Source organism: Thalassophryne amazonica, chromosome 2 (genome assembly GCF_902500255.1).
Source record: "Thalassophryne amazonica chromosome 2, fThaAma1.1, whole genome shotgun sequence".
Taxonomy (NCBI): Eukaryota; Metazoa; Chordata; class Actinopteri; order Batrachoidiformes; family Batrachoididae; genus Thalassophryne; species Thalassophryne amazonica.
Genome location: NC_047104.1, coordinates 158,986,699 through 159,014,434, shown reverse-complemented (window position 1 = coordinate 159,014,434; position 27,736 = coordinate 158,986,699). Strand labels below are relative to the sequence as shown.

Below are 27,736 nucleotides of genomic sequence, written 5' to 3'. Positions count from 1 at the left end.
CATAACTAAGGGATGGTTCAGGGTCACCTGATCCAGCCCTAACTATAAGCTTTAGCAAAAAGGAAAGTTTTAAGCCTAATCTTAAAAGTAGAGAGGGTGTCTGTCTCCCTGATCTGAATTGGGAGCTGGTTCCACAGGAGGAGGAGCCTGAAAAGCTGAAGGCTCTGCCTCCCATTCTACTCTTACAAACCCTAGGAACTACAAGTAAGCCTGCAGTCAGAGCGAAGCGCTCTATTGGGGTGATATGGTACTACGAGGTCCCTAAGATAAGATGGGACCTGATATTCAAAACCTTATAAGTAAGAAGAAGAATTTAAATTCTATTCTAGAATTAACAGGTAGCCAATGAAGAGAGGCCAATATGGGTGAGATATGCTCTCTCCTTCTAGTCCCCGTCAGTACTCTAGCTGCAGCATTTTGAATTAACTGAAGGCTTTTAGGGAACTTTTAGGACAACCTGATAATAATGAATTACAATAGTCCAGCCTAGAGGAAATAAATGCATGAATTAGTTTTTCAGCATCACTCTGAGACAAGGACCTTTCTGATTTTAGAGATATTGCGTAAATGCAAAAAAGCAGTCCTACATATTTGTTTAATATGCGCATTGAATGACATATCCTGATCAAAATGACTCCAAGATTTCTCACAGTATTACTAGAGGTCAGGGTAATGCCATCCAGAGTAAGGATCTGGTTAGACACCATGTTTCTAAGATTTGTGGGGCCAAGTACAATAACTTCAGTTTTATCTGAGTTTAAAAGCAGGAAATTAGAGGTCATCCATGTCCTTATGTCTGTAAGACAATCCTGCAGGGACTGCAAGGTGCAGGGACCTGGCAAGAGAAGACAACATCAAGTTAGCATCAGAACTGGAATCAACAAAGGCTGACACGGAAACTGACGAATGATCTGAGGTGAATTTAGCAGGAATTACATTTTGGAATTGCAGGAATTGCAGGACACAAATGCACAGCTCAAACAAACAGCTCTGGTTTTTAGAAGGCTTTTACTTGAATGGATGGCAGAGGTCAGTACACGAGTAGGCAGTCAAGAAAAAGCAGCAGTACAAAAAATCATCAAGCAATCAATCGGTGTGGTCGAGGGCAACAGGCTGGAGGTCCAGGAACACACAATAGGCCCTTTTCCACTACACAAAAGTAGCACTACTCGACTCGACTCTACCTTGGGTTTTTTTGCTTTTCCATTAGGGTTAGTACCTGGTACTTTTTTGGTACCGGCTCAGGAGCGGTTCCAAGTGAGCTGATGGCGTATACTAAAATGTGACGTCAACAGGCTGCTGGCCACTGATTGGTCAGAGAACGTCGTCACGGGACAGGTCATGAGCGTACCGTCCGAGATGAGAATCAAACCCGCCATTTTTATGAGGTCTGTTAGAAAAGTATCCAACCTTTTTATTTTTTGCAAAAACCTGATGGATTTGAATCACGTGTGCTTGCATGAGCCAACCTTGAACCTTCGTGCGCATGCTTGAGTTTTTTCACGCCTGTCAGTTGCATCATTTGCTTGTAAGCAGCCTTTGTGTGAGGATGGGTGGAGTCTCTCGTCGTTTTTCTTTGCAAGGGAAATGGCGGAACAACTGGAGCAGCACGACTGCATCAAATTTTTGCCAGAAACTGGGAGCGACAGGACAGGTGGAAACCATTCAGATATTCAGACGGCTTTCGGTGACGATCCTCTGGCATCACACAGATTAAGGAGCGGTACAACCGGTTTAAAGACATCTGCACAATGGTGGAGAGCGAGCCGCGCTTGGTCGGCCATCAACATGCTGAAATGACCAGATCATTTCCAACGTGACGCTGTGTGATGCTGGGACCGTCGTGTGACTATCTGAGAAATGCGGAAGAGGTGGACATCAGCACTTTTTCGGCACATTCCACCATGACAGAAGATTTTGCCATGAAAAGAATGGCGGTGAAATTCATCAGCACGAAGCTGATGGCGCAGCAAAAGCGCCACCGTGTTGAAGCCTCACAGGACATGTTGTGACATGCTGTGACATGCTGTGACATGCCCACCTCTTCCACCATTCGGAAGATTCAGACGGCTTTCGGTGGCTTTTCAGTCATGTGACTATCTGAGAAATTGTGGACGAGGAGTCTAAACTTGTGTTAAAGTAACATCGTTGTCTCATGTACGCGGACACAGTGAGCTAGCTGATTGATAACTAGCGATCTAGCTAACGCTGTGCTCCACTTTAAAGTATTAACTTCTGACAGAAAAACACCTAAAGTCAGCATGACAACAAACATGTACATTTGACTAATTTAATGCCATTACTGTGATGGGTTTTTTTTTGGACATGTTGGCAGTTTGTGTTTTTGTTGAAGAATCCAGTTCCATAAGCGAGGAGGGTTTGAACACCAGCTTCAACATCTGTATCAACATCCAGCACCACACAGCAACGTGTCATCACAGGGAAGAATAACGTGTCTCACATCATGTAGCGTTGAGCTCCAAAATGTATTCCCAAATACAATATGTATATTGTATTTGTGGAAGCTGTGTTTAATCAAACATTACTTGGTGTGCTGGGTGAGTTTGTGACCGGGGCGTGTGACCTCTGCCCCCACCCCAGAACTATAGCACAAATTTTTTATTTTTTTTTTTTTGGTATTTGTATTGTATTTTACTGTATTTGTATTTTTGCATTATTCTTTTAGTTTAAGTAAACAATTTGACTTATGTGATTGTGTCATAATTTGTCATTTCACATTGAGTCAACAGTAAAAAAAAAACATTTTGATGTTTTGGTGCAATGATGGTTCATTTCTAAGAATTTTTAATGAGGGATTTTCCCCTCCAGAAGACACTGCACACTACACCTGGCTGGATCTTTACAAAGATGCTGGAATAATCATGTCTAAACGGAAATTTTACCAAATGGTATTTAACATGAAACGGTTAAAGTCACTTCAGTGACGGCACCATTACATCAAGGAGTTCTGACTATAAGAGGGTTAGAGTTTAATGAGATGGAACATTTTACCACAAACTCTTGTACTGTGGTGTATAATTCTGCTGGATGACTGATACTAAACCAGAAGTAATTTATTCAGATATTTTGAACATCCAGCTTTACTGTCTGTTTACTTCAATTTACATTTATGACCCCATTAAAAGTAAAACTTATTTTACTACTGGATTTAATACTGCTTGTTAGCCTTTAAATCAGTAATCCTTGGTAATGTGGTAGTGTGGAGTGTGCATGCCCTCCCCTACCTGTGTTTGGAAGTTCTTGGTTGTGCGCACCTGGGTTCTGATTGTGTTTGATGTGAGCCAGGGATATAAATTCAGCATTGTTTTGTGGCTTTGTTTCTCTTTTGCTTCCTGGTCTCTTCCGTGCGGCAGCATTGGAGTGGCTTTACATGCTGTGGTGACTGCCTGCGTTCATCGTTTTCCTTCCTTTTTGGAGCTTTGGGTTGCTCTTTATTAGTGCTGCTTTACTCCAAGCACCACTGCGGCTTACAGCTGCTGCTGTTCGCGGGCGTGTTTGGGCCACCAGCGTCTGATTTGGGGTAAGCGGCCGGCTTCGCCTTTTTGGCCCATTTCAGTTGTCTTTTGTCGTTCTATAATGTCGTTTTTTCTTATAGCGTGGCACTTTGTGCGGTTTTACTCACGTTGTCTAGAGGCTGGGAGTGCGGCTCCACTGGGGTCTTGAGCAGACCGGTGTGTCCTCTTACTGGTGAGTTGCTGGTTTGTCTTTTATAAACAATTCTAAATTATTTTGGTCTGCTAATGTGGTGTCTACATCACAGCACCTCCCGCGGTGGCTGCTGGGGACAGCTGCGTCGGCTTGATAATTTATAGGCTGGCCACGCCTTGTGTAACTCCTCCTGCTGCTGATTTCCTGGGTATTTGACCAAGCTGCATCGTGTTAATAGTCTAACAAATTGGACTTTGTATGGACATTGTAGGGGTTACAAAGCCAGAGGTGGGCGAAAAAAAGAGAAATAACATATCGCGTGCTGGCTTTGTGATCCACCTTTATCCCATACCTGTATTTTATTGTGTTGTTTTTTTTATCATCGCCCTACATGTTTAATGTGGTTTTAATTGTAATATATTGGTGTTTGGTTTGGTTTATTTGCATGTTTTCTTTTTTGTGTGGATGAGTTTTGGGTTTGTGTTTTTTTTCACTTAGTTTTTTTTTTTCTATATTGGTAAATGGTGATTTTAACTAATCAAGGTTGGGAATAAATAAAGGCATATTCTTTTTATAGTTAATTCTTTTTGGTCTCTGTTCCACTTAATTCAAAAAGGTAAAAACAAACCTGTGTCTGCCTTGTGCAGGGTCCTAGGCCTATCCTAGGTGGCGTTGTCAGCAACTTTGTCAATCTGTTGATATTAGGTCTCCAACCTGAGCACTGTATCGCACTCTCTCCCACCCTCCTGCCACAGTAACTTTTACAAATCAAATTGATGTTACACAAAAGTGGAGACATGGGGTGTGCAGCCAGTACATTCTGAGTGCCGGTCCCAAGCCCAGATAAATGAGGGTTGTGTCAGGAAGGGCATCCGGTGTAAAACAAGCCAACCCAACTATGCAGACTCAGAATCGAATTCCCATACCGGATCGGTCGCGGCCCGGGTTAACAACGTCTGCCACCGGTGCTATTGCCCAACAGGGTGTGCCGGTGGAAATTGGGCTACTGCTGGGCAAAGACGATGAAGAGAGGAGGAAAACGTTGCCTACGAACAGCGGGAGAAGAAGAAAACTAGAAGGGTGGAATGAGAGTGGGGACTTTGAATGTCGGTAGTATGACTGGTAAAGGGAGAGAGCTGGCTGATATGATGGAGAGGAGAAAGGTAGACATATTGTGTGTGCAAGAGACCAAGGTGGAAGGGAAGTAAGAGCAGGAGCACAGCGGTGGGTACAAGTGTTGTACCATGGTGAGGACAGGAAGAGAAATGGTGTTGGGGTCATTTTAAAGGAAGAGTATGTTAAAAGTGTGTTGGAGGTTAAACGAGTGTCTGACAGGGTGATGAGTGTGAAGTTGGAAATTGAAGTGGTGATGAATATCATCAGTGCATATGCCCCACAGGTAGGTCGTGAGATGGAGAAAGAAGATTTCTGGAGTGTGTTAGATGAGGTGGTGGAGAGTGTGCCCAAGCATGAAAGAGTGGTGATAGGAGCAGACTTCAATGGGCATGTTGGTGAAGGGAACAGAGGTGATGAGGAAGTAATGGGTAGATATGGTATTAAGGATAGGAATGGGGAAGGACAGATGGTAGTTGATTTTGCAAAAAGGATGGAAATGGCTGTGGTGAATGTCTACTTTAAGAAAAGGGAGGAGCACAGGGTAACATATAAGAGTGGAGGAAGGTGCACACAGGTGGACTACATTGTTTATAGGAGATGCAAGCTAAAAGAAATCACAGACTTAAGGTGGTAGCAGGAGAGAGTGTCACTAGACAGCATAGGATGATTGTTTGTAGGATGACTTTAGAGGTAAAGAAGAGTGAGAGCTCAACAAAGGATCAGATGGTGGAAGCTGAAGGAGGAAGACTGTGTGAAATTTAGCGAGCAGGTGAGAGAAACACTGGTTGGAGGGGAAGCAATTTTGTACAACTGGAAAAGTACTGCAGATGTGGTGAGGGGAGACAGGGCAGTACTGGGTATGACATCTGGACAGTGGAAGGAAGACAAGGAGACTTGGTGGTGGAATGAAGAGGTCCAGGAAAGCATAAGGAGAAAGAGGTTGGCGAAGAAGTTTTGGGATAGTCGGAGAGATGAAGAAAGTAGACAGGAGTAGAAGGAGATGCGACGTAAGGCGAGAAGAGAAGTGGCAAAAGCAAAAGAAAAGGCATAATGCGAGCTGTACAAGAAGTTGAATAGTAAGGAAGGAGAAAAGAACTTGTACCGGTTGGCCAGACAATGTAACGTGCTGACAAGTGAGGAGTGTGTGCTGAGAAGGTGGAGGGAATATTTTGAGGAGCTGATGAATGAAGAAATGAGCGAGAGAAAAGGCTGGATGATGTGGTGAGAGTAAATTGGGAAGTACAAGAGATTAGCAAGGAAGAAGTGAGGGCTGCTATGAATGAAGAGTGGGAAGGCGGTTGGTCTAGATGACATTCCAGTGGAGGCATGGAAATGTCTAGGAGAGATGGCAGTAGAGTTTCTAACCAGATTGTTTAATAAAATCTTGGAAAGTGAGAGGATGCTTGAGGAGTGGAGACGAAGTGTGCTGGTTCCTATTTTCAAGAACAAGGGTGATGTGCAGAGCTGCAGTAACTACAGAGTCATAAAGCTGATCAGCCACAGCATGAAGTTATGGGACAGAGTAGTAGAAGCTAGGCTTAGAAAACAGGTGAAGATCTGTGAGCAGCAATATGGTTTCATGCCGAGAAGGAGCACTACAGATGTAATGTTTGCTCTGAGAATACTGTTGGAAAAGTACGAAGGACAGTTACATTGTGTGTTTTTGGACTTAGAAAAAGCTTATGATAGGGTGCCAAGAGAAGAGTTGTGGTATTGTATGAGGAAGTCTGGAGCGGCAGAGAAGTATGTTAGGGTAGTGCAGGACATGTACAAGAATAGTGTGACAGCGATGAGATGCGCAGTCGGAATGACAGACTCATTCAAGGTGGAGGTGGGATTACACCAAGGATCAGCTCTGAGTCCTTTCTTGTTTGCAGTGGTGATGGACAGGTTGACAGATGAGATCAGACAGGAGTCCCCATGGACTATGATGTTTGCAGATGACATTGTGATCTGTAGTGAGAGTAGAGAGCAAGTTGAGTCTAGTCTGGAGAAGTGGAGATATGCTTTGGAGAGAAGGGGAATGAAAGTCAGTAGAAGCAAGACTGAGTCCATGTGTGTGAATGAGAGGGAGCCCAGTGGAATAGTGCAGTTACAAGGAGTAGAAGTGGTGATAGTAGTGTTGGGGGGTGTGGCTGGGTATTTTGGTGTTCTTTTCTTTTCTTTGCTCTCCAGGTGGCATGAGAAGTGATTTGTCTGTGGAGAAGGTGCTGGCTGAAGAATCCTTCACCCTCATCAACATCATGTGTAGCACCTGTGAATGGTGCTCACATGCAACCTTAAAGACTTTCAGCTGAAGCAGATAATTGGATGGCGTTCTGCATTTAAGTCATGTGTGATTCAAGCAGAACTGCCGGGAACTTGACCTTGTGATGTTCGTTTGTGAGACGCTGAGGACCACACCTGGGTTTGACACATCGAGCCCGTGAAGCAAGGAAGGGTGAGGACACATGCTGTCAGCACACATCAAAGGTGATTAAGTGTTTGACTAATTGTTGATAGTGACTTGGTATTTTGTTACGCAGTATATTTGAATTGTGATGAGGATTGTGCAGCTCGCTTCTCACTGCTGTGGCATGCGGACAAGTGGTCCTCCACCTGTTGTGAGAAGCTGCTCATTTGCATAAAGCTTAAAATACAGACCTGCATGTGTTGCTGATAGTGTGTGTCTTTTGAAGGATATTAGTTGTAACTGCTAACTTACCTCTTCTATGCTTCGCAGAGAGTCGGTTTGTCGTGTCCACCTGGGGGGTGTTTGGCGGTGGTAGTGGGTCCAGGAGCGCCGGGCTTCGATCCTTTTGGGCGCTGGAGAGCGTGCCAGCCTTCACTCCACCAGAAGGACGCTATTTCTGTTTCTACACTTTTTATGCACCAGCGGGTGAAATAAATATATTGTTTTTGGAACCGCTTTTCTCGTTATTTTTAGCGCTGGGTTCCGTCTGACGCAGGTCCGCTCCTCAACCCGCGTCGACACATAACAGTAGTTCCCGGCCATTCCATAATGGACCCAGCAGCAGAGGCGGTTCCTTTTGCCGAAAAACGTGCAAGAACACTTGGAGAAAATATGGGAGCAATTACAGCATCTCGCAAACCAAACTAAACAAGCCCGTGTTACGGAGCTTGCAGCGCAAGCCGTTCCGCTTCCTGCTGCTCCAGCTGCGGCACCATCGATACTAGTGCAGATAACTCCGTCACCCAGAGATTCGGTGTCCGAACTGATTGTTTGTCGTCCGGAGCCTTGTGCGGTGATGTTCTCTGGTTTCTGCTCAGTCAGGTTGGAGCGCCGCAGCTTTACGAGGAATGTTTGTAGATGGGTTAAGTGAGTCATTAAAAGACGAGCCAGCAGTCCGTGACGAGCCAAACGATTTAGATGAGCTAATATCGTTGGTGATTCGTCTAGATGATCGGATGAAGGAGCGTGGATGCGAGAGAGGGCGGCCATTAGAGTGGGTTTTTTCGTCTCGGGGCTTTCCCCGCCACAAATCTGGGCCGCCTCTTCTTCGCCCCACTGAGGCTCTTCCGACGGGACTTCTGTCTCCTCTTGCTGACGAGCCCATGCAGCTCGGATGAACGGAGATCACTGTATTGCCCCGACATATAAGCGTCAAGAAAAATAATGGTGACGTATCTCCAGGTGTTCTGGGACAGGCAAAATAACACACATAAAAAAAAAAAAATCTAGTACGGGTTAATGTTTTGTTTTCTTTAAATAGGGGTTATAATTTGTTTGGGGAGTTAGAGGCGTGTCTGGTGGAGTGAATGTTAGGCGGATAGAAGCCCGTCTGGGCTCACTTAAGTTTTTATGTGTTTTTAGGTATTTTCTGTTTGGGTTGTTGGGTCGTTTTATTTTGTTTTTTATTTCCCTACATCCCTAACCCCAACCTCACTTGCCCCAAGACCGTTTGTCTTGTGGGTTGTGGGGTGGTGCAGGTTGGTCACGCTGAGCGTTCTCAGAAGACCTCTGCACCTAGGGGGGGGGGGGGGTGTTAGGGGCGTTTTTCTTGGTTTGGTTAGGTCCCGGTTCCACTCCAGCCTCGGTGAGCCTTTGTACCGTTCGTCATTGGTGTTGCCGGGGTGTGGTGCAGAGGAGACATACCTCAGTCGGAGGGGTGGGCCGATCTGTTGCCGTTCGCCATTTCGGTAGTTCCACCCCTCCCGAGAGGCTGGGGTATGGTCGAGTTGGGGCACCGGACGTATTTCCGGTTCTCCGCTGCGCCTTGGGGTTGGGGCTGGGTTAGTTTTTCCTGTTCCCTTCCCCGGCTTAATGTTTTGAGCCGTTCGCCAAAATTGAGCCGCCGAGGGGCTCTGGGAGGGACCTGGGGTCTTTTGGGATGCCGGGGAGGGTAACAGGGTTTACGGTCGTTTTATATCCCCCCGGGGTTGTTTTTGTAGTCCTCCAGGGGTTGAGTTTTGATTTTGTTCTGTTTCCTTCCGGGTTCCACCTCCAGGGTTGATGGGACGGTCCTCTGGGGGGGAATTGGCTTGGGGCCAACTAGCCAAGTGTGGCCGAGTCTGGGGTTCCGGGGTTGTGGGGAGGGTACCTTCTGGGGTTGATGGTACGGTCCTCTGGGGGGCGCCGTTTGCTCCATGTATACCTGGGGACCTGTGTGGGATTCTGGTTCTGGATGTTCCTCCTGGAACTGGTGGTAAAGGCCTTCTGGGGGGGGTTGGGCTCTGCAGGTCGTTCTGTGGGGGTTGTTTGTTGTTTTTCTTTTATGCATTTATGTTTGTATTGTGTTTGTGGGGTTGTGTTGGGTTTTTGCGTTTGGGTGTTTTTCTTTTCTTCCCGGGGTTTGATGGGACGGTCCCCTGGGGAGGTTTTGGGTGGGTTTTGTGTTTTTTCTGTGTGTTGGATTGTACTGGGGAATGTTTTGGGGCTTTTGTTGATGCCAGCCGGCCTTCCAGCTGCGGTGCCCTGTCCTGCTGTCTGTGGTGGACCTTGGGAGCGTGGTGCTGTCTGCTTCCTGACGAGGACCCCGGAGGGAGGTGCTGTTCTCGGGCCTGGTCTGTTCGGTCGCCGGGAGGCTTCCGTTAAAGGGGGGGTACTGTTGTGTGTTGGGGGGTGTGGCTGGGTATTTTTGGTGTTCTTTTCTTTTCTTTGCTCTCCAGGTGGCATGAGAACTGATTTGTCTGTGGAGAAGGTGCTGGCTGAAGAATCCTTCACCCTCATCAACATCATGTGTAGCACCTGTGAATGGTGCTCACATGCAACCTTAAAGACTTTCAGCTGAAGCAGATAATTGGATGGCGTTCTGCATTTAAGGCATGTGTGATTCAAGCAGAACTGCCGGGAACTCGACCTTGTGATGTTCGTTTGTGAGACGCTGAGGACCGCGCCTGGGTTTGACACATCGAGCCCGTGAAGCAAGGAAGGGTGAGGGACACATGCTGTCAGCACACATTAAAGGTGATTAAGTGTTTGACTAATTGTTGATAGTAACTTGGTATTTTGTTACGCAGTATATTTGAATTGTGATGAGGATTGTGCAGCTCGCTTCTCACTGCTGTGGCATGTGGACAAGTGGTCCACCTGTTGTGAGAAGCTGCTCATTTGCATAAAGCTTAAAATACAGACCTGCATGTGTTGCTGATAGTGTGTGTCTTTTGAAGGATATTAGTTGTAACTGCTAACTTACCTCTTCTATGCTTCGCAGAGAGTCGGTTTGTCGTGTCCACCTGGGGGGTGTTTGGCGGTGGTAGTGGGTCCAGGAGCGCCGGGCTTCGATCCTTTTGGGCGCTGGAGAGCGTGCCAGCCTTCACTCCACCAGAAGGACGCTATTTCTGTTTTTACACTTTTTATGCACCAGCGGGTGAAATAAATATATTGTTTTTGGAACCACTTTTCTGGTTATTTGTAGCGCTGGGTTCCATCTGACGCAGGTCTGCTCCTCAACCCGCGTCGACACATAAGTAGATGAGTTTAAATATTTGGGGTCAACTGTTCAGAGTAATGGAGCGTGTGGTAGAGAGGTGAAGAGAGTCCAGGCAGGGTGGAGTGGGTAGAGAAAGGTGGCAGGAGTGATTTCTGACTGAAGAATATCAGCAAGAGTGAAGGGGAAAGTTTTAAAAACAGTAGTGAGACCAGCTATGTTGTATGGTTTAGGGACAGTGGCATTAACAAAAAGACAGGAGGCAGAGCTGGAGGTGGCAGAACTGAAGATGTTGAGATTCTCTTTGGGAGTGACAAGAATGGACAAGATTAGGAATGAACATATCAGGACAGCTCAGGTGGGACGGTTTGGAGACAGTCAGAGAGGTGAGATTGAGATGGTTTGGACATGTGCAGAGGAGGGACCCAGGGTATATAGGGAGAAGGATGCTGAGGATGGAGCCACCACGCAGGAGGAGAAGAGGGAGACCAAAGAGGAGGTTCATGGATGTGCTGAGAGAGGACATGCAGGTGGTTAGTGTGACAGAGGAAGATACAGAGGACAGGGTGAGATGGAAACGATTGATCTGCTGTGGCGACCCCTAACGGGAACAGCCGAAAGACAAAGTAAATGGAGCATGCCACGGACTCAACTTTTCTAAAGTTGAGGCCGCGGTCCCCCTTATCTAAAGGGGGAGAGAAGCTGCAGAGAGGTGTGTAAGACTACAACTCTGCTTCCTGGTCCCAACCCTGGAAAGTCACGATTTGGAGGGTTTAATAAAATTGGCCAGATTTCTAGAAATCAGAGCTGCTCCATCCAAAGTGGGATGGATGCCGTCTCTCCTAACAAGATCAGGTTTTCCCCAGAAGCTTTGCCAATTATCTATGAAGCCCACCTCATTTTTTGGACACCACTCAGACAGCCAGCAATTCAAGGAGAACATGCGGCTAAACATGTCACTCCCGGTCCGATTGGGGAGGGGCCCAGAGAAAACTACAGAGTCGGACATTGTTTTTGCAAAGTTACACACCGATTCAATGTTAATTTTAGTGACCTCCAATTGGCGTAACCGGGTGTCATTACTGCTGACGTGAATTACAATCTTACCAAATTTACGCTTAGCCTTAGCCAGCAGTTTCAAATTTCCTTCAATGTCGCCTGCTCTGGCCCCCGGAAGACAATTGACTATGGTTGCTGGTGTCTCTAACTTCACATTTCTCAAAACAGAGTCGCCAATAACCAGAGTTTGATCCTCGGCGGGTGTGTCGCCGAGTGGGGAAAAATGGTTAGAGATGTGAACGGGTTGGCGGTGTACACGGGGCTTCTGTTTAGAACTATGCTTTAGACTGCTGGGGGGTTCCCATGATGCACTGAGTTTCTTTCTCTTTTTGCTCTGTATGCACCACTCTGCATTTAATCATTAGTGATTGATCTCTGCTCCCCTCCACAGCATGTCTTTTTTTCCTGATTCTCTCCCTCAGCCCCAACCAGTCCCAGCAGAAGACTGCCCCTCCCTGAGCCTGGTTCTGCTGGAGGTTTCTTCCTGTTAAAAGGGAGTTTTTTCCTTCCCACTGTTGCCAAGTGCTTGCTCACAGGGGGTTGTTTTGACCGTTGGGGTTTTTCCGTAATTATTGTATGGCTTTTGCCTTACAATATAAAGTGCCTTGGGGCAACTGTTTGTTGTGATTTGGCGCTATATAAATAAAATTGATTTGATTTAAAGTCTGAATCTGTTAGTGAAACTTAGGGCTAGCAGCCAGGGATTTCTTTCTGCTTTCCTCTTGACTTACTGCTGATTAGGTGTAGTTTTTCCAGCCGACTGATTCTGCTTTTTTCTTTCTGTCTGAGTTGTGGATGGCGGTGGACGAGATTGGTGTGTGTGGACAACTGGATCCTGGACCGACTGTGACATGCCATACCTCAGGCTGATGTAGCAGATCTTCTGAATTCCTGTTTTATGTCTCTTCAGGTCTGTAAAACTTTGTAAAAACCTTGCAAATGTTAGCATGGCCCAAGCAGAGGGTCACCCCTCTGAGTCTGGTCTGCTTGAGGTTTCTTCCTCAGAGGGAGTTTTTTTTCTTACCACTGTCACCGGTGTTCTTTCTCTGGGGGTTCATAAGGTTGGACCTTACTACTTTGAAGTGCCTTGAGGCAGCTTTGTTGTGATTTGGCGCTATATAAATAAAATTGATTTGGTGCCATATAAATGAAATACACTGAAATTAAATTAACATCAAAAAACAGATTCTTTTAACCTATTTTATTGTAACGCAAATACTAAACCACAAATCTCTTAATTGGGTGCAATTATTGTTTTCACTGACACTGCAATTACTGTATATTCCATCATTTGCTATCCGTTGCTGCAGCTGAAGGAACGAACACTGTGACTGAAGGATTTTATCAATCTATCTGGTGGGTGGACATTGAAGTACATTGTGAAAGTGTGAGTGCGGTGTGTCTGCGGCAGGCCACTGTGCAGCAGCATGTGGGGAAGACATGTGAAGGCTGCATTTGTTATGCATGATGTTCGACTGGGGATAAAGCAGAGCAACTCCAGTTGTCCTGACAGAACGAGATCATCTGAGGGCTCGCGTCAGTCTAATTGGTCCAGTAGTTTTGTCATCTACAAATCACCTGGCACACTTGCTAACTTAAGGTCAGACAGCACAGAGTGCTCAGTGTTGTAGCTCAGAGGATGTTAATCAGCTTTACTGAATACATTTGCATAGATATTTTGTATGTATTTTGTTCAGGCTTCACACACAAGATGTCAACCATCAACTGCATCTTGAACCAAGATGTCTTTGGTACTAAATCTGATCAGAGGATCCTTGGGTACCACGGGAATGTGTTTGTCAAACTAGCAGCCACTTGGAGAGATTAAGATGAGGAGTATCATCTTGAGGGAGGCTCATGTTGCCTTTTTCACAGCATGATCTTGCATGTATTTCCTTCAGTGTTGCAGACACCAGCGGCTGGAGAAGCCCACAGGGATGCCCATATTTCCCCAAGCTGCAGCAGAGAGATGCCACTTCTGAGAGGTGTGGGTAGATCTGCCTGAGTGGTTACCATCCAGAAACCAAGCGGTTTGGTGGTGTGGTGGATGCTCCCAGAGCTGACCTGTAGCTTGCATGTTGGAAACTATATCAGGCAGTAAAAATACTGGACAAACCTTCTCTGACATCTCCGATACAAGACGTATCGTTCTCTTTGGCTGCTTTCAGTGATGCCGGTATTTGGTTAGACTCTTTCTCTCAGATTGTTCTGTCTGAGTTATTTTCATTAGTTACTTCATCCAAACCATCAACATGTCTATTAGACCCCATTCTTACCAGGCTGCTCAAGGAAGTCCTACCATTATTTAATGCTTCGATCTTAAATATGATCAATCTATCTTTATTAGTTGGCTATGTACCACAGGCCTTTAAGGTGGCAGTAATTAAACCATTACTTAAAAAGCCATCACTTGACCCAGCTATCTTAGCTAATTATAGGCCAATCTCCAACCTTCCTTTTCTCTCAAAAATTCTTGACCTCAGTGCTGCTTTTGATACTGTTGACCATAACATTTTATTACAGAGATTAGAGCATGCCATAGGTATTAAAGGCACTGCGCTGCGGTGCTTTGAATCATATTTATCTAATTGATTACAATTTGTTCATGTAAATGGGGAATCTTCTTCACAGACTAAGGTTAATTATGGAGTTCCACAAGGTTCTGTGCTAGGACCAATTTTATTCACTTTATACATGCTTCCCTTAGGCAGTATTATTAGACGGCATTGCTTAAATTTTCATTGTTACACAGATGATACCCAGCTTTATCTATCCATGAAGCCAGAGGACACACACCAATTAGCTAAACTGCAGGATTGTCTTACAGACATAAAGACATGGATGACCTCTAATTTCCTGCTTTTAAACTCAGATAAAACTGAAGTTATTGTACTTGGCCCCACAAATCTTAGAAACATGGTGTCTAACCAGATCCTTACTCTGGATGGCATTACCCTGACCTCTAGTAATACTGTGAGAAATCTTGGAGTCATTTTTGATCAGGATATGTCATTCAAAGCGCATATTAAACAAATATGTAGGACTGCTTTTTTGCATTTACGCAATATCTCTAAAATCAGAAAGGTCTTGTCTCAGAGTGATGCTGAAAAACTAATTCATGCATTATTTCCTCTAGGCTGGACTATTGTAATTCATTATTATCAGGTTGTCCTAAAAGTTCCCTAAAAAGCCTTCAGTTAATTCAAAATGCTGCAGCTAGAGTACTGACGGGGACTAGAAGGAGAGAGCATATCTCACCCATATTGGCCTCTCTTCATTGGCTTCCTGTTAATTCTAGAATAGAATTTAAAATTCTTCTTCTTACTTATAAGGTTTTGAATAATCAGGTCCCATCTTATCTTAGGGACCTCATAGTACCATATCACCCCAATAGAGCGCTTCGCTCTGACTGCAGGCTTACTTGTAGTTCCTATGGTTTGTAAGAGTAGAATGGGAGGCAGAGCCTTCAGCTTTCAGGCTCCTCTCCTGTGGAACCAGCTCACAATTCAGATCAGGGAGACAGACACCCTCTCTACTTTTAAGATTAGGCTTAAAACTTTCCTTTTTGCTAAAGCTTATAGTTAGGGCTGGATCAGGTGACCCTGAACCATCCCTTAGTTATGCTGCTATAGACGTAGACTGCTGGGGGGTTCCCATGATGCACTGTTTCTTTCTCTTTTTGCTCTGTATGCACCACTCTGCATTTAATCATTAGTGATTGATCTCTGCTCCCCTCCACAGCATGTCTTTTTCCTGGTTCTCTCCCTCAGCCCCAACCAGTCCCAGCAGAAGACTGCCCCTCCCTGAGCCTGGTTCTGCTGGAGGTTTCTTCCTGTTAAAAGGGAGTTTTTCCTTCCCACTGTAGCCAAGTGCTTGACGTGGGACTTGGGTGGGGGTGGGGTGGGGGTGGAGCATGGGCGAATGAAGCTCGAACACACATATGTATCTTGAAGTTACCCAGACCTGCAATTTGGGTTGAAGTGACTGAGACATATTTGGTGGAGTGGGCGATGGCTTTACTAATGGCTGGTGGGCTGATGGTATTAAAAATGACGGGCATGTAGCCTCAGAAACTGTGCCACTACGGGCACAGCTAACGTTACCTAGCTATCGCCATCTGGCAGTTAGACTGAAAGGGTTATTTTTAGTAAACCAGACACACCAAAAAGCCCTAAAACAACAGAGTGCTGCTGTGTTAAAGTTTAATCAATCTGTGGACGACACAGTTTAAGTCAGCAGCTGCTAAGAGATTGTTAGTTTAAAGGCCTGATTCAGTGTGACGGAGACCCTGACATCCGGAACCACGTTCTTCTGAAGTGCAGAAGACAACAGTTCAGCAAAAACGGCTTTCTTCTCTGAGAAAAGAGGGAATTTTGAAGATGGTTCAGTGGATCTAAGGACTGCTGGATGTAAGTTATTCATTCATTTCTCAGGGCCTCGTGTTTGTGTGTGTGTGACAGACGGTAGGAGCCTTTTTTCTGGAAACACTGGTTAATGATTTAGAGACAGCCGGGCCCGATTATTTGCAGAAGAACAAAAAGATACAAGTTGATCTCAAGCACATGAAATAATTTCACTTCTGAAAAGACGAGCGATGAGTTGAAGTTGTCAATATTAGATTTCACACACAATTCCATGTGCTATGTCAGATTCAGTTTGGTGCCATCACAACACAGGTGTGCAAGAACCCGAGTGCCGATTGTCCACAAATACGAGACACAAGTTTTGTGGAATGACGGATGACGATATGACTGGTTTATTCTGAGACGTTGGAAAAGCCCAGGCCTTCTAAAATACAGTGAATGAATGAATGAGTCTTCCCCTCCAGTTTGCTGATACAACAAATTAAGATTGTGCTTTGGTTGTGCTGCTGATTCTTACCGCGGTCCACCATGTTCCTGGGTTGTCCAGACCACAGTTGTCGCTGTACTCCAGACAGCAGGAGTCTGGAACACGAGAGGCGTTGTAGACTTCAAACCAGTCTGTGTGGTTGGTCACCCCACAGCATCGAAACTGCACCAGAGGAAAGACAAGAATATCTCATCAACATGACAAATACCATCACATTATCACTTATAGTCTGAATCTTAAACACCAGACAAAAACTGGGAAGATATGGAGGAAAAAAAGAGCTTAATTTAATTTGTTAATTTACATCCATTTCTGGCCTGCATCACTTTCCATAAAAGTTGGGAAGCGGCAGTTTAAGGTGAAGAATGAGGTAAACATGATGATGATATTTCAAACAGATGTCAAGAGGTTATTATAATTATGAAAGGTGGAGTCTTTGAGGAGTGAAAATGGGCCGAGGGTCTCTAGTTTGTCAACAAATATATGAGAAAATTATTAAAATGTTTGCAAACAATGTTCCTCATTTAAAGATTGGAAGGTTTTGCATAAGTATTTCTCCATCCACAGTGTATAAAACTATTAAACAACTCAAGGCATCTGTAGGAATTCCAGTGCATAAAGGGAAAGGGCACAAGCCGAAGCTCAACACGGTGATATCCAACACCTCAGACAGCACCGCATCAAGAGTAGTCACGCATCAATAGCTGATATAAATACACGCGCAAGGGATAGCGTTAGGAAACCTTAATTAAGTTACATTCACAAATGACATTTAAAACATGATGGTGCAAAAACGAACCCTTATACTGGCTTTGTCCAGAAGCAGTGTCAACTCCTCTGGGCTCAGAGGCATCTGGGTTCGAGTCTGTCTGACTTAGTGCTTAGCTCAGATAAGATAATTATAGTGGGCGATTTTAACATCCACACAGATGCTGAGAATGACAGCCTCAACACTGCATTTAATCTATTATTAGACTCTATCGGCTTTGCTCAAAATGTAAATGAGTCCACCCACCACTTTAATCATACCTTAGATCTTGTTCTGACTTATGGTATGGAAATTGAAGACTTAACAGTATTCCCTGAAAACTCCCTTCTGTCTGATCATTTCTTAATAACATTTACATTTTCTCTGATGGACTACCCAGCAGTGGGGAATAAGTTTCATTACACTAGAAGTCTTTCAGAAAGCGCTGTAACTAGGTTTAAGGATATGATTCCTTCTTTATGTTCTCTAATGCCATATACCAACACAGTGCAGAGTAGCTACCTAACCTCTGTAAGTGAGAGAGTATCTCGTCAATAGTTTTACATCCTCATTGAAGACAACTTTGGATGCTGTAGCTCCTCTGAAAAAGAGAGCTTTAAATCAGAAGTGCCTGACTCCGTGGTGTAACTCACAAACTCGCAGCTTAAAGCAGATAACCCGTAAGTTGGAGAGGAAATGGCGTCTCACTAATTTAGAAGATCTTCACTTAGCCTGGAAAAAGAGTCTGTTGCTCTATAAAAAAGCCCTCCGTAAAGCTAGGACATCTTTCTACTCATCACTAATTGAAGAAAATAAGAACAACCCCAGGTTTCTTTTCAGCACTGTAGCCAGGCTGACAAAGAGTCAGAGCTCTATTGAGCCGAGTATTCCTTTAACTTTAACTAGTAATGACTCATCTCTGTGCTTGTTCTGTTAGACCTCAGTGCTGCTTTTGATACTGTTGACCATAAAATTTTATTAGAGATTAGAGCATGCCATAGGTATTAAAGGCACTGCGCTGCGGTGGTTTGAATCATATTTATCTAATAGATTACAATTTGTTCATGTAAATGGGGAATCTTCTTCACAGGCTAAGGTTAATTATGGAGTTCCACAAGGTTCTGTGCTAGGACCAATTTTATTCACTTTATACATGCTTCCCTTAGGCAGTATTATTAGACGGTATTGCTTAAATTTTCATTGTTACGCAGATGATACCCAGCTTTATCTATCCATGAAGCCAGAGGACACACACCAATTAGCTAAACTGCAGGATTGTCTTACAGACATAAAGACATGGATGACCTCTAATTTCCTGCTTTTAAATTCAGATAAAACTGAAGTTATTGTACTTGGCCCCACAAATCTTAGAAACATGGTGTCTAACCAGATCCTTACTCTGGATGGCATTACCCTGACCTCTAGTAATACTGTGAGAAATCTTGGAGTCATTTTTGATCAGGATATGTCATTCAATGCGCATATTAAACAAATATGTAGGACTGCTTTTTTGCATTTACGCAATATCTCTAAAATCAGAAAGGTCTTGTCTCAGAGTGATGCTGAAAAACTAATTCATGCATTTATTTCTTCTAGGCTGGACTATTGTAATTCATTATTATCAGGTTGTCCTAAAAGTTCCCTGAAAAGCCTTCAGTTAATTCAAAATGCTGCAGCTAGAGTACTGACGGGGACATTGGCTTCCTGTTAATTCTAGAATAGAATTTAAAATTCTTCTTCTTACTTATAAGATTTTGAATAATCAGGTCCCATCTTATCTTAGGGACCTCATAGTACCATATCACCCCAATAGAGCGCTTCGCTCTCAGACTGCAGGCTTACTTGTAGTTCCTAGGGTTTGTAAGAGTATAGAAGAATATCAGCATAACTAAGGGATGGTTCAGGGTCACCTGATCCAGCCCTAACTATAAGCTTTAGCAAAAAGGAAAGTTTTAAGCCTAATCTTAAAAGTAGAGAGGGTGTCTGTCTCCCTGATCTGAATTGGGAGCTGGTTCCACAGGAGAGGCTTAGACTGCTGGGGGGTTCCCATGATGCACTGAGTGTTTCTTTCTCTTTTTGCTCTGTATGCACCACTCTGCATTTAATCATTAGTGATTGATCTCTGCTCCCCTCCACAACATGTCTTTTTCCTGGTTCTCTCCCTCAGCCCCAACCAGTCCCAGCAGAAGACTGCCCCTCCCTGAGCCTGGTTCTGCTGGAGGTTTCTTCCTGTTAAAAGGGAGTTTTTCCTTCCCACTGTAGCCAAGTGCTTGCTCACAGGGGGTCGTTTTGACCGTTGGGGTTTTTCTGTAATTATTGTATGGCTTTGCCTTACAATATAAAGCGCCTTGGGGCAACTGTTTGTTGTGATTTGGCGCTATATAAAAAAATTGATTGATTGATTGAATATAGGTCGAAGAGGATTTGAAAATCATTGTATTCCGTTTTATTGACATTTTACACAACGTCCCAACTTCTTTGGAACTGAGGTTGTACTTTAGATCCCCCCTTTTTATCTACTTTGTATTTGGAATGTGTTACAGGCCTAAAATTAAGGAATGAATGCATATTAACAAATGAAATAAAGATGACCACATGAAATATCTGTGGCTCATAATGTCTGCATGGAAACAGAAAGCAAAGTAAATATCAGAATCAACTTTTTCTGATTTTGGGATTAAACACACATCTCTCTCTCTCTATTTATATAGTCAAGCACACACACAAAGTTTTATGTGCTGAATAGAGAAAACAGTAAAACTGTTATTATGCCTTTTGCAGAATTCTCACGTTATTTAATGGAGAGCCTTAAAGGCCTTTTTCTTTCAGCTGGCCTTTTTATCTGTCTGCACCTTTATGATCGGTGCAGAACCACGAAGACACTCGGTGTCTTTCACAATAACGTCATGCATCAGTGGCTCTGCTTTTTTAATTAATTTATTTTTTTAATAGTGAACTTTAGCTGCACACTGCAGTAATAATCTCTCTCTGAACCTGTTTGTGCACAGAATCTGAGGCTGTGTGTTAACTTAGAGCTAGCCTGCCCTCTTAAAAAACAGATCCAGTTTGTAATTTATCATGAAGCTCAGCTGAATTTAAATGAGCAGAAGCATTTGAGGCACAGTGTTTAAGTACGAGAAGCCTGCAGAGTTAAAAGACTGAGCGGAGCTGAGATATTCAAACATTATCACCTCTAAAAGTTGGTGGCCAACATGGTGGGCAACCTCTTCTGATTTATTGTTCTGGAACTCTGTGCTGAGAGGAGTTGTGTTTCACTCTGTCCTGTCATGTCCTGCATCCTGCAGCACTCCATCAGCTTTCATTAGTAACACTGTGTCCAGCCTTTGCTCCATGGATGTGTTGGAGATCCACTCACAGCCTCAGCGTGACACAGCCAGTGTGCTTTTAATGTTCTTCATCTCAGTCAGACATGACGGAGCCCAGATATACATTCTATACATATACATGTGCACGCAGCAGCAGCAGCAGCACTGAGCCGACCAGGAGAAAAGTGCACACTCACACTGCCGCACATACATTTTTAATCAGTGGCTCATTCAGAGGCGGATTCACGCGGCACCATCAGCTTCTGCACGCTGACTGCACACAGACACTGAGATCACTTGGTTACAATTCTCCAAACTGGCAAAATATCTAAGCACTGCATAATCAAACTGTGCTTTAAAACTACAACCCCAATTCCAATGAAGTTGGGACGTTGTGTAACATGTAAATAAAAACAGAACACAATGATTTTCAAATCCTCCTTCAACCTATATTCAATTTAATACACCGCAAAGAATTGTCAGGTGATTTCACTGATTAACTGATTCCATCTGCTCAAAGTGATATTAATCAGTGAAATCACCTGTTGGAGTCAGTGGCTGCCATGAAAACGTGCACCCACTTGGCCCTTTATGGAACAAGTTGCCCACCCCTGATTTTGACCCCTGTGTAATTCTTCATTTGACCCCTACCTGGCTGCCTACTGAAAATTCAAGTGGCCCATCAGTTTTTTAAGAGTTCATGTCTATGGATTATTTGTGCTGAATTTGATGTTTGTATCACCATTTGCATGATTCCTCTCTAAATATTCTCTTATCTGCTTCACTATATATGAGATGTAAGATGCTGCTCCTCACTGTTTCTCAGTTGCCCTCAAAAGTATTGGAACACTTGGTATTTCACACATTTTAATTTGTTTATTCCATTTCAAATACATTTTTTTCTAAAATTATCTTCCTTAACTCAAACTGAAAGTAAATCTCTACACTTGATATAAATGAATTAAAAATCTAAAACCCAGCTTCCTGATGAAGTGGTGTAGAGGTGGATTTTCTTCAAAAGAAGACCTGAAAGTTCAGCTACAATTTGACAGAAAGAACATTTGAGATGAAAAACTAGATTTGATGTTTTGGTGAAAGAAACTTTTGTATTTCTTCAGAATTGATGTAAATGAAGACCAAGACATATTCAGTGACTTGGAAATGTTCATGTTTCCATCCCCTGTCGAAAGAAAACTGGCAATAATACTGATTATTATTTACAGGTTTTTTCAAGTTTTAGAGATTTGCTTTCAGTTTGAGTTTGAGGAAGATAATTTTAGAAATTTTAATTCTTTATTTTTTTGTATTTCTTGTATTTAAAATGGCATAAACAAATTAAAATGTGTGAAATTCCAAGTGTTCCAATACTTTTGGAGGGCACAGTATCCTAACCTTATGAAGAGTGTAAAATGAGTGTGATATTATTACTGTTTTGTTTAAGAAGGTTTAATTTACACTGTTACTGCACTTTGTGTCAAATCATAGTCATAAAATTCAGTAAGGTATATCTTCTATTATACATTCCAAATCTAAGGTGTAACTCTACTAGTGTTTACTAAGGTACATCGAAATATCTTAAAAAAAAAAAAAAAAAAAGTGGAGCCACTTAGGTTCCTGGTCTTGAGAACCAGGGATGGTAGGTTGAAAAGCTTTTTTATCCCATGGGAACTCTCCCTGCCGACCTAAGCGGCTCAAGAATATGGACAGCAGGTATATAAGTGACATTTACATAACAATTTATATGACAATATTGAGATATGATAATTTGTCCATATTGTACAGCCCTACTGTCAACTAGCTGAAAACTTTGAATATTAATTTACATCTACAATAAAAAAAAATGCTTAAAGTGACAGGGGGTTAAGAGGGCTGTAATTAGGGGGTCAGCTGAAAAGCAAAAAAGAAAAATGCTTAAAAAGGTGGAGAGTATGGGGGGCAGAGCCCCTCCAGAAGCTGAAAGGTTTTAGTCATACTCATGCTCTCAAGAACCATTTTACTGAAAAAAGTCTGAAGGACCTAAAGAACATTGTTAGATGGTGAGGAGCTTTTCCAGGCATGTGAGAGGCAAATAAAGAAAAATGCTTAAAAAGGTGAGGGGTCTGAGGGGCGGAGCCCCCCTCCAAAAGCTGAAAGGTGTTTGCCATGCTAATGCTCCCCTGAAGCGTTTACTCAAAATAAAGTCTGAAGGACCTAAATGACATGGTGAGATGCTGATGAACTTCACTCATTCATGTCAGCAACATATACATATTACTGTTTCAAGATAAAAAGAAATGGGAAAAAGAGGGGAAAAAGCAAGAAATATTGAAGTAACTGTAATTAAAACATTTATCCAATTCAGTTGTTAGAGTAAACTGTACCTTCAAATCTCCAAATCTATTATCTTCCACTCGTCGTGTCTAATGATCATGTGAGTGGGATAAAGATGTTGAAATATGGCTCATTTTCAAGCACTAAACTAGTGGGGAAGTGGGTTTGTTTTTATTATATGTCACAAGCAGTTGTGATGTTGGGAGAGAGTCATGTTCTTCAATCTTGAACACACGCTTCACTGTTTTAAGCTTGGGATGGTTTTTGTCAAAGTTGCTGAAGGATTTTTCAGTCTTTGTTAACTCTGTGGCATTAACAGTATAACTCTGTGTCCACAAGCTTTTCTCAGACCGTGAACAGAGGACGGATCTCAATGCTGTTGGAAGCTTCATGTCAAGCTGAGGGAAGCTCCAAATTTTCACACAAATTCAAACGTGTTTGATGGTGAAGGACGTGAAGATGTATGTAAGTACTTTTTTGGCTTGAGTTCCGGATATGTTATATGTTTGCTGTGAGGAACTGCTGAGTTTGTACTTGCAGATGGTTTGTAAGTTTAACAGGTATGTTGGGGACGGACATGAGAAAACTGGACCACATAGAGATTTACTGTGTAAGCTGTGCTGTAGCTTTCTAAAAGGTCTGCTGCTGGTTACATTTCAGTTAAGTTTTAGCTACAAGCATCTGCTTTCCCAAAACTGCACGCGTGAATCACAGGTTTATGCCGTATGAATAATATATACAGATAAACGGGGCTGTCTGCAACACGGACCAACAAGGCTGAGCTAAGTTGGTATTAGCTACTAGCGTGACATTAAAATATAAGAAGCGGATTAATTCACTCGCACAGGTCGATACCAATCAAGATCAAGCCAACTTCATTTCACTCCTCAAATATCTGTTGTGAAAGTGTAAGAGCACGGACCCACAACAGGGGGCGCAAATGAACGGACAATGGATAAGGCCAAATACAACACTTTACTGTTGTGAAATTGCACAACAACAACGACAGATTACAATATGAACTCCAATATACACAGTGTTATGTGGGCAGGCTCGAAGATAGGAGACGTCAGTCCAAGTCGAACCGGAACCACACGATTTCCACCGCCACCGAACCCCGGGAATACTGGAGCCGCCAAGTCCCGAACTCCCAGGTGGCCACTGCCTACGCGTGTCGGATCTGGTACTGCTGGCGAGGAGCAAACACAGTTAGAAGTGGGTGCGTGTGCACCCAGCAACACGTATGGTGGGAAATCACCTCCACCTCTCGTCAAAAAAAGGAACAGAGTAAATGCTGTCCAAGTCACACAAGCAACAGTTATTCCACAATACAGTCAGCTGAGAATTTACCTCTTCGTAGAGCGATATCTCGGCAATGAGGTGGAGATGCCGTCTTGCTGATATACCACTGAAGATCAGATGATTGATGACAGCTGTCGTCAGTGATAAGTGACAGCTGTCACCCCGGCTGCTCCTGTGAGGCGGCAGCGCCCTCTGGTGCCTGGAGCCCGCACTCCAGGCAGGGCGCCCTCTGGTGGTGGTGGGCCAGCAGTACCTCCTCTTCAGCGGCCCACACAACAGGACCCCCCCCTCAACGGGCGCCTCCTGGCGCCCGACCGGGCTTGTCCGGGTGGCGGCGGTAAAAGTCGGCCAGGAGGGCCGGGTCCAGGATGAAGCTCTTCTTCACCCAGGAGCGTTCTTCGGGGCCGTACCCCTCCCAGTCCACCAAGTACTGGAAGCCCCGGCCCATCCGTCGGACATCCAAAAGCCGGCGCACTGTCCAAGCCGGCTCGCCATCGATGATCCAGGCAGGAGGTGGTGTCGGACCCGGAGTGCAGAGGGGTGAGGTGTGATGCGGTTTAATCCTTGACACGTGGAACACGGGATGGATCCGCAGTGAGGCCGGAAGCTGAAGCCTCACTGCGGCGGGACTGATGACCTTGAGGATCTTGAATGGACCTATGTACCGTTCCTGTAATTTTGGGGAGGCCACTTGCAGTGGAATGTCCTTGGTTGACAACCACACTTCCTGCCCAGGACGATACGTAGGAGCCGGGGTCCGTCGCCGGTCTGCATGGGCCTTTGTCCTCATTCGAGCCCTTAGCAAAGCAGAACGGGCGGCACGCCACACCCGACGGCACTTCCGCAGGTGGGCCTGGACCGAGGGCACACCGACCTCTCCCTCAACCACCAGGAACAACGGGGGCTGATACCCCAGACACACCTCAAAAGGGGAGAGGCCGGTGGCGGACGACACTTGGCTGTTGTGGGCATACTCGATCCAGGCCAGATGGGTACTCCAGGCCGCCGGGTGCGCGGCTGTCACGCAACGCAGGGTCTGCTCCATCTCTTGATTGGCCCGTTCTGCTTGCCCGTTGGTTTGGGGATGATACCCGGATGAGAGACTGACTCCAGATGTGCGAGGAGAACTGGGGACCACGATCGGAGACAATGTCTGTTGGAATCCCATGCAGCCGGACGACGTGGTGGACCAGGAGGTCCGCTGTCTCCTGGGCTGTTGGGAGCTTTGGGAGGGCCACGAAGTGGGCCGCCTTGGAGAATCGGTCCACTATCGTGAGAATGGTGGTGTTGCCCTGGGACGGCGGGAGGCCCGTGACAAAATCCAGGCCGATGTGGGACCAGGGGCAATGAGGCACGGGCAGCGGCTGTAGCAATCCCGAGGCCTTGCGATGGTCGGCCTTGCCCCTGGCGCAGGTGGTACAGGCCTGGATATAATCCCGGACGTCGGCCTCCAGGGACGCCCACCAGAAGCGCTGCCGGACAACTGCCACGGTTCTTCGCACCCCTGGGTGACAGGAGAGCTTAGAGCCATGACAGAAGTCCAGGACTGCAGCCCTAGCTTCTGGTGGGACGTAGACTCTATTCTTCGGCCCGGTTCCGTGGTCCGGACTTCGTGCCAGGGCCTCCCGGACGGTTCTCTCTACGTCCCAGGTGAGGGTGGCCACGATAGTGGACTCCGGGATGATGGGTTCCGGTGGATCCGACAACTCCGTTTTGACTTCGTCTTCATGTACCCGGGACAAAGCATCCGATCTCTGGTTTTTGGTCCCGGGACGGTAGGTGATCCGGAAGTCAAAACGGCTGAAGAACAGTGACCAGCGGGCTTGCCTGGGATTCAGCCGCTTGGCGGTCCTGATATACTCCAGGTTCCGGTGGTCAGTGAAAACCGTAAATGGCACGGACGTTCCCTCCAACAGATGTCTCCACTCTTCAAGAGCCTCTTTCACCGCAAGGAGTTCTCGATTGCCGACGTCATAGTTCCGTTCGGCCGGGGTCAACCTGCGGGAAAAATAGGCACACGGGTGAAGGACCTTATCGGTCTTCCCGCTCTGGGACAGCACAGCTCCTATCCCTAAGTCCGAGGCATCCACTTCAACCACTAACTGGCGGCTAGGATCGGGCTGCACCAGAACGGGTGCAGACGAGAAGCGCCGTTTCAACTCCTTGAACGCGGCATCGCAACAATCCGACCAGGTGAAGGGGACTTTTGGTGAGGTCAGGGCTGTCAGGGGGCTAACTACCTGACTGTAGCCCTTAATGAACCTCCTGTAGAAATTAGCAAAGCCGAGGAACTGTTGCAGCTTCCTACGGCTTGTGGGTTGGGGCCAGTCTCTCACCGCCGCAACCTTGGCCGGATCAGGAGCGACGGAGTTGGAGGAGATGATAAATCCCAGGAAGGACAAAGATGTGCGGTGGAACTCACACTTCTCGCCCTTCACAAACAGCCGGTTCTCCAACAACCGCTGCAGGACCTGACGTACATGTCGGACATGGGTCTCAGGATCCGGAGAAAAGATGAGTATATCGTCCAGATATACGAAGACGAATCGGTGCAGGAAATCCCGCAAGACATCATTAACCAAAGCTTGGAACGTCGCAGGGGCGTTTGTAAGACCGAACGGCATGACCAGGTACTCAAAGTGGCCTAAAGGGGTGTTAAATGCCGTCTTCCACTCGTCTCCCTTCCGGATCCGAACCAGGTGATACGCATTTCTAAGATCTAGCTTGGTGAATATTCGGGCTCCATGCAGGGGCGTGAACACCGAATCCAATAGGGGCAACGGGTATCGATTACGAACCGTGATTTCGTTCAGTCCCCTGTAATCAATGCATGGATGAAGTCCACCATCTTTTTTCCCCACAAAAAAGAAACCTGCACCCATCGGGGAGGTGGAATTCCGGATCAACCCGGCGGCTAAAGAGTCCCAGATGTAGGTCTCCATTGATTCGCGCTCAGGCCGTGAGAGGTTGTACAGTCTGCTGGATGGGAACTCACCGCCTGGAATCAAATCAATGGCACAATCGTACGGATGGTGGGGGGGAAGGGTGAGCGCCAGATCCTTGCTGAACACATCCACAAGGTCGTGGTATTCCACCGGCACCGTCCCTCGATTGGGTGGGACTCTGACCTCCTCCTTAGCCTGGGAACCGGGAGGTACCGAGGAACCTAAACATACCCGATGGCAGGTCTCGCTCCACTGAACCACTACCCCGGACGGCCAATCGATCCGGGGATTGTGTTTCAACATCCAGGGGAACCCCAAGATCACACGGGAGGTAGTCGGAGTCACAAAAAACTCGATCTCCTCCCGGTGATTTCCTGACACCACCAGAGTTACAGGTGGTGTCCTATGTGTGATTGGAGGGAGGAGGGAGCCATCTAGTGCTCGTACCTGCACAGGCGAGGTAAGAGCCACCAGAGGGAGCCCTATCTCCCTGACCCATCTGCTGTCTAACAGATTCCCTTCAGAGCCCGTGTCCACCAG

General features: G+C 45.4%; 1 protein-coding gene across 3 annotated transcripts in view; it reads right to left on the bottom strand.

The window, feature by feature from the left end:
* Positions 1-27,736, bottom strand: part of tspan4a (tetraspanin 4a) — a 1,052,607-nt gene that overhangs the window by 62,666 nt on the left and 962,205 nt on the right. For all 3 annotated transcript variants that reach the window (XM_034160143.1, XM_034160139.1, XM_034160132.1), the window contains one exon: positions 16,596-16,727. In XM_034160143.1, coding sequence (XP_034016034.1) covers positions 16,596-16,727 — 132 coding nt within the window. The remainder of the gene's footprint in view (positions 1-16,595; positions 16,728-27,736) is intronic.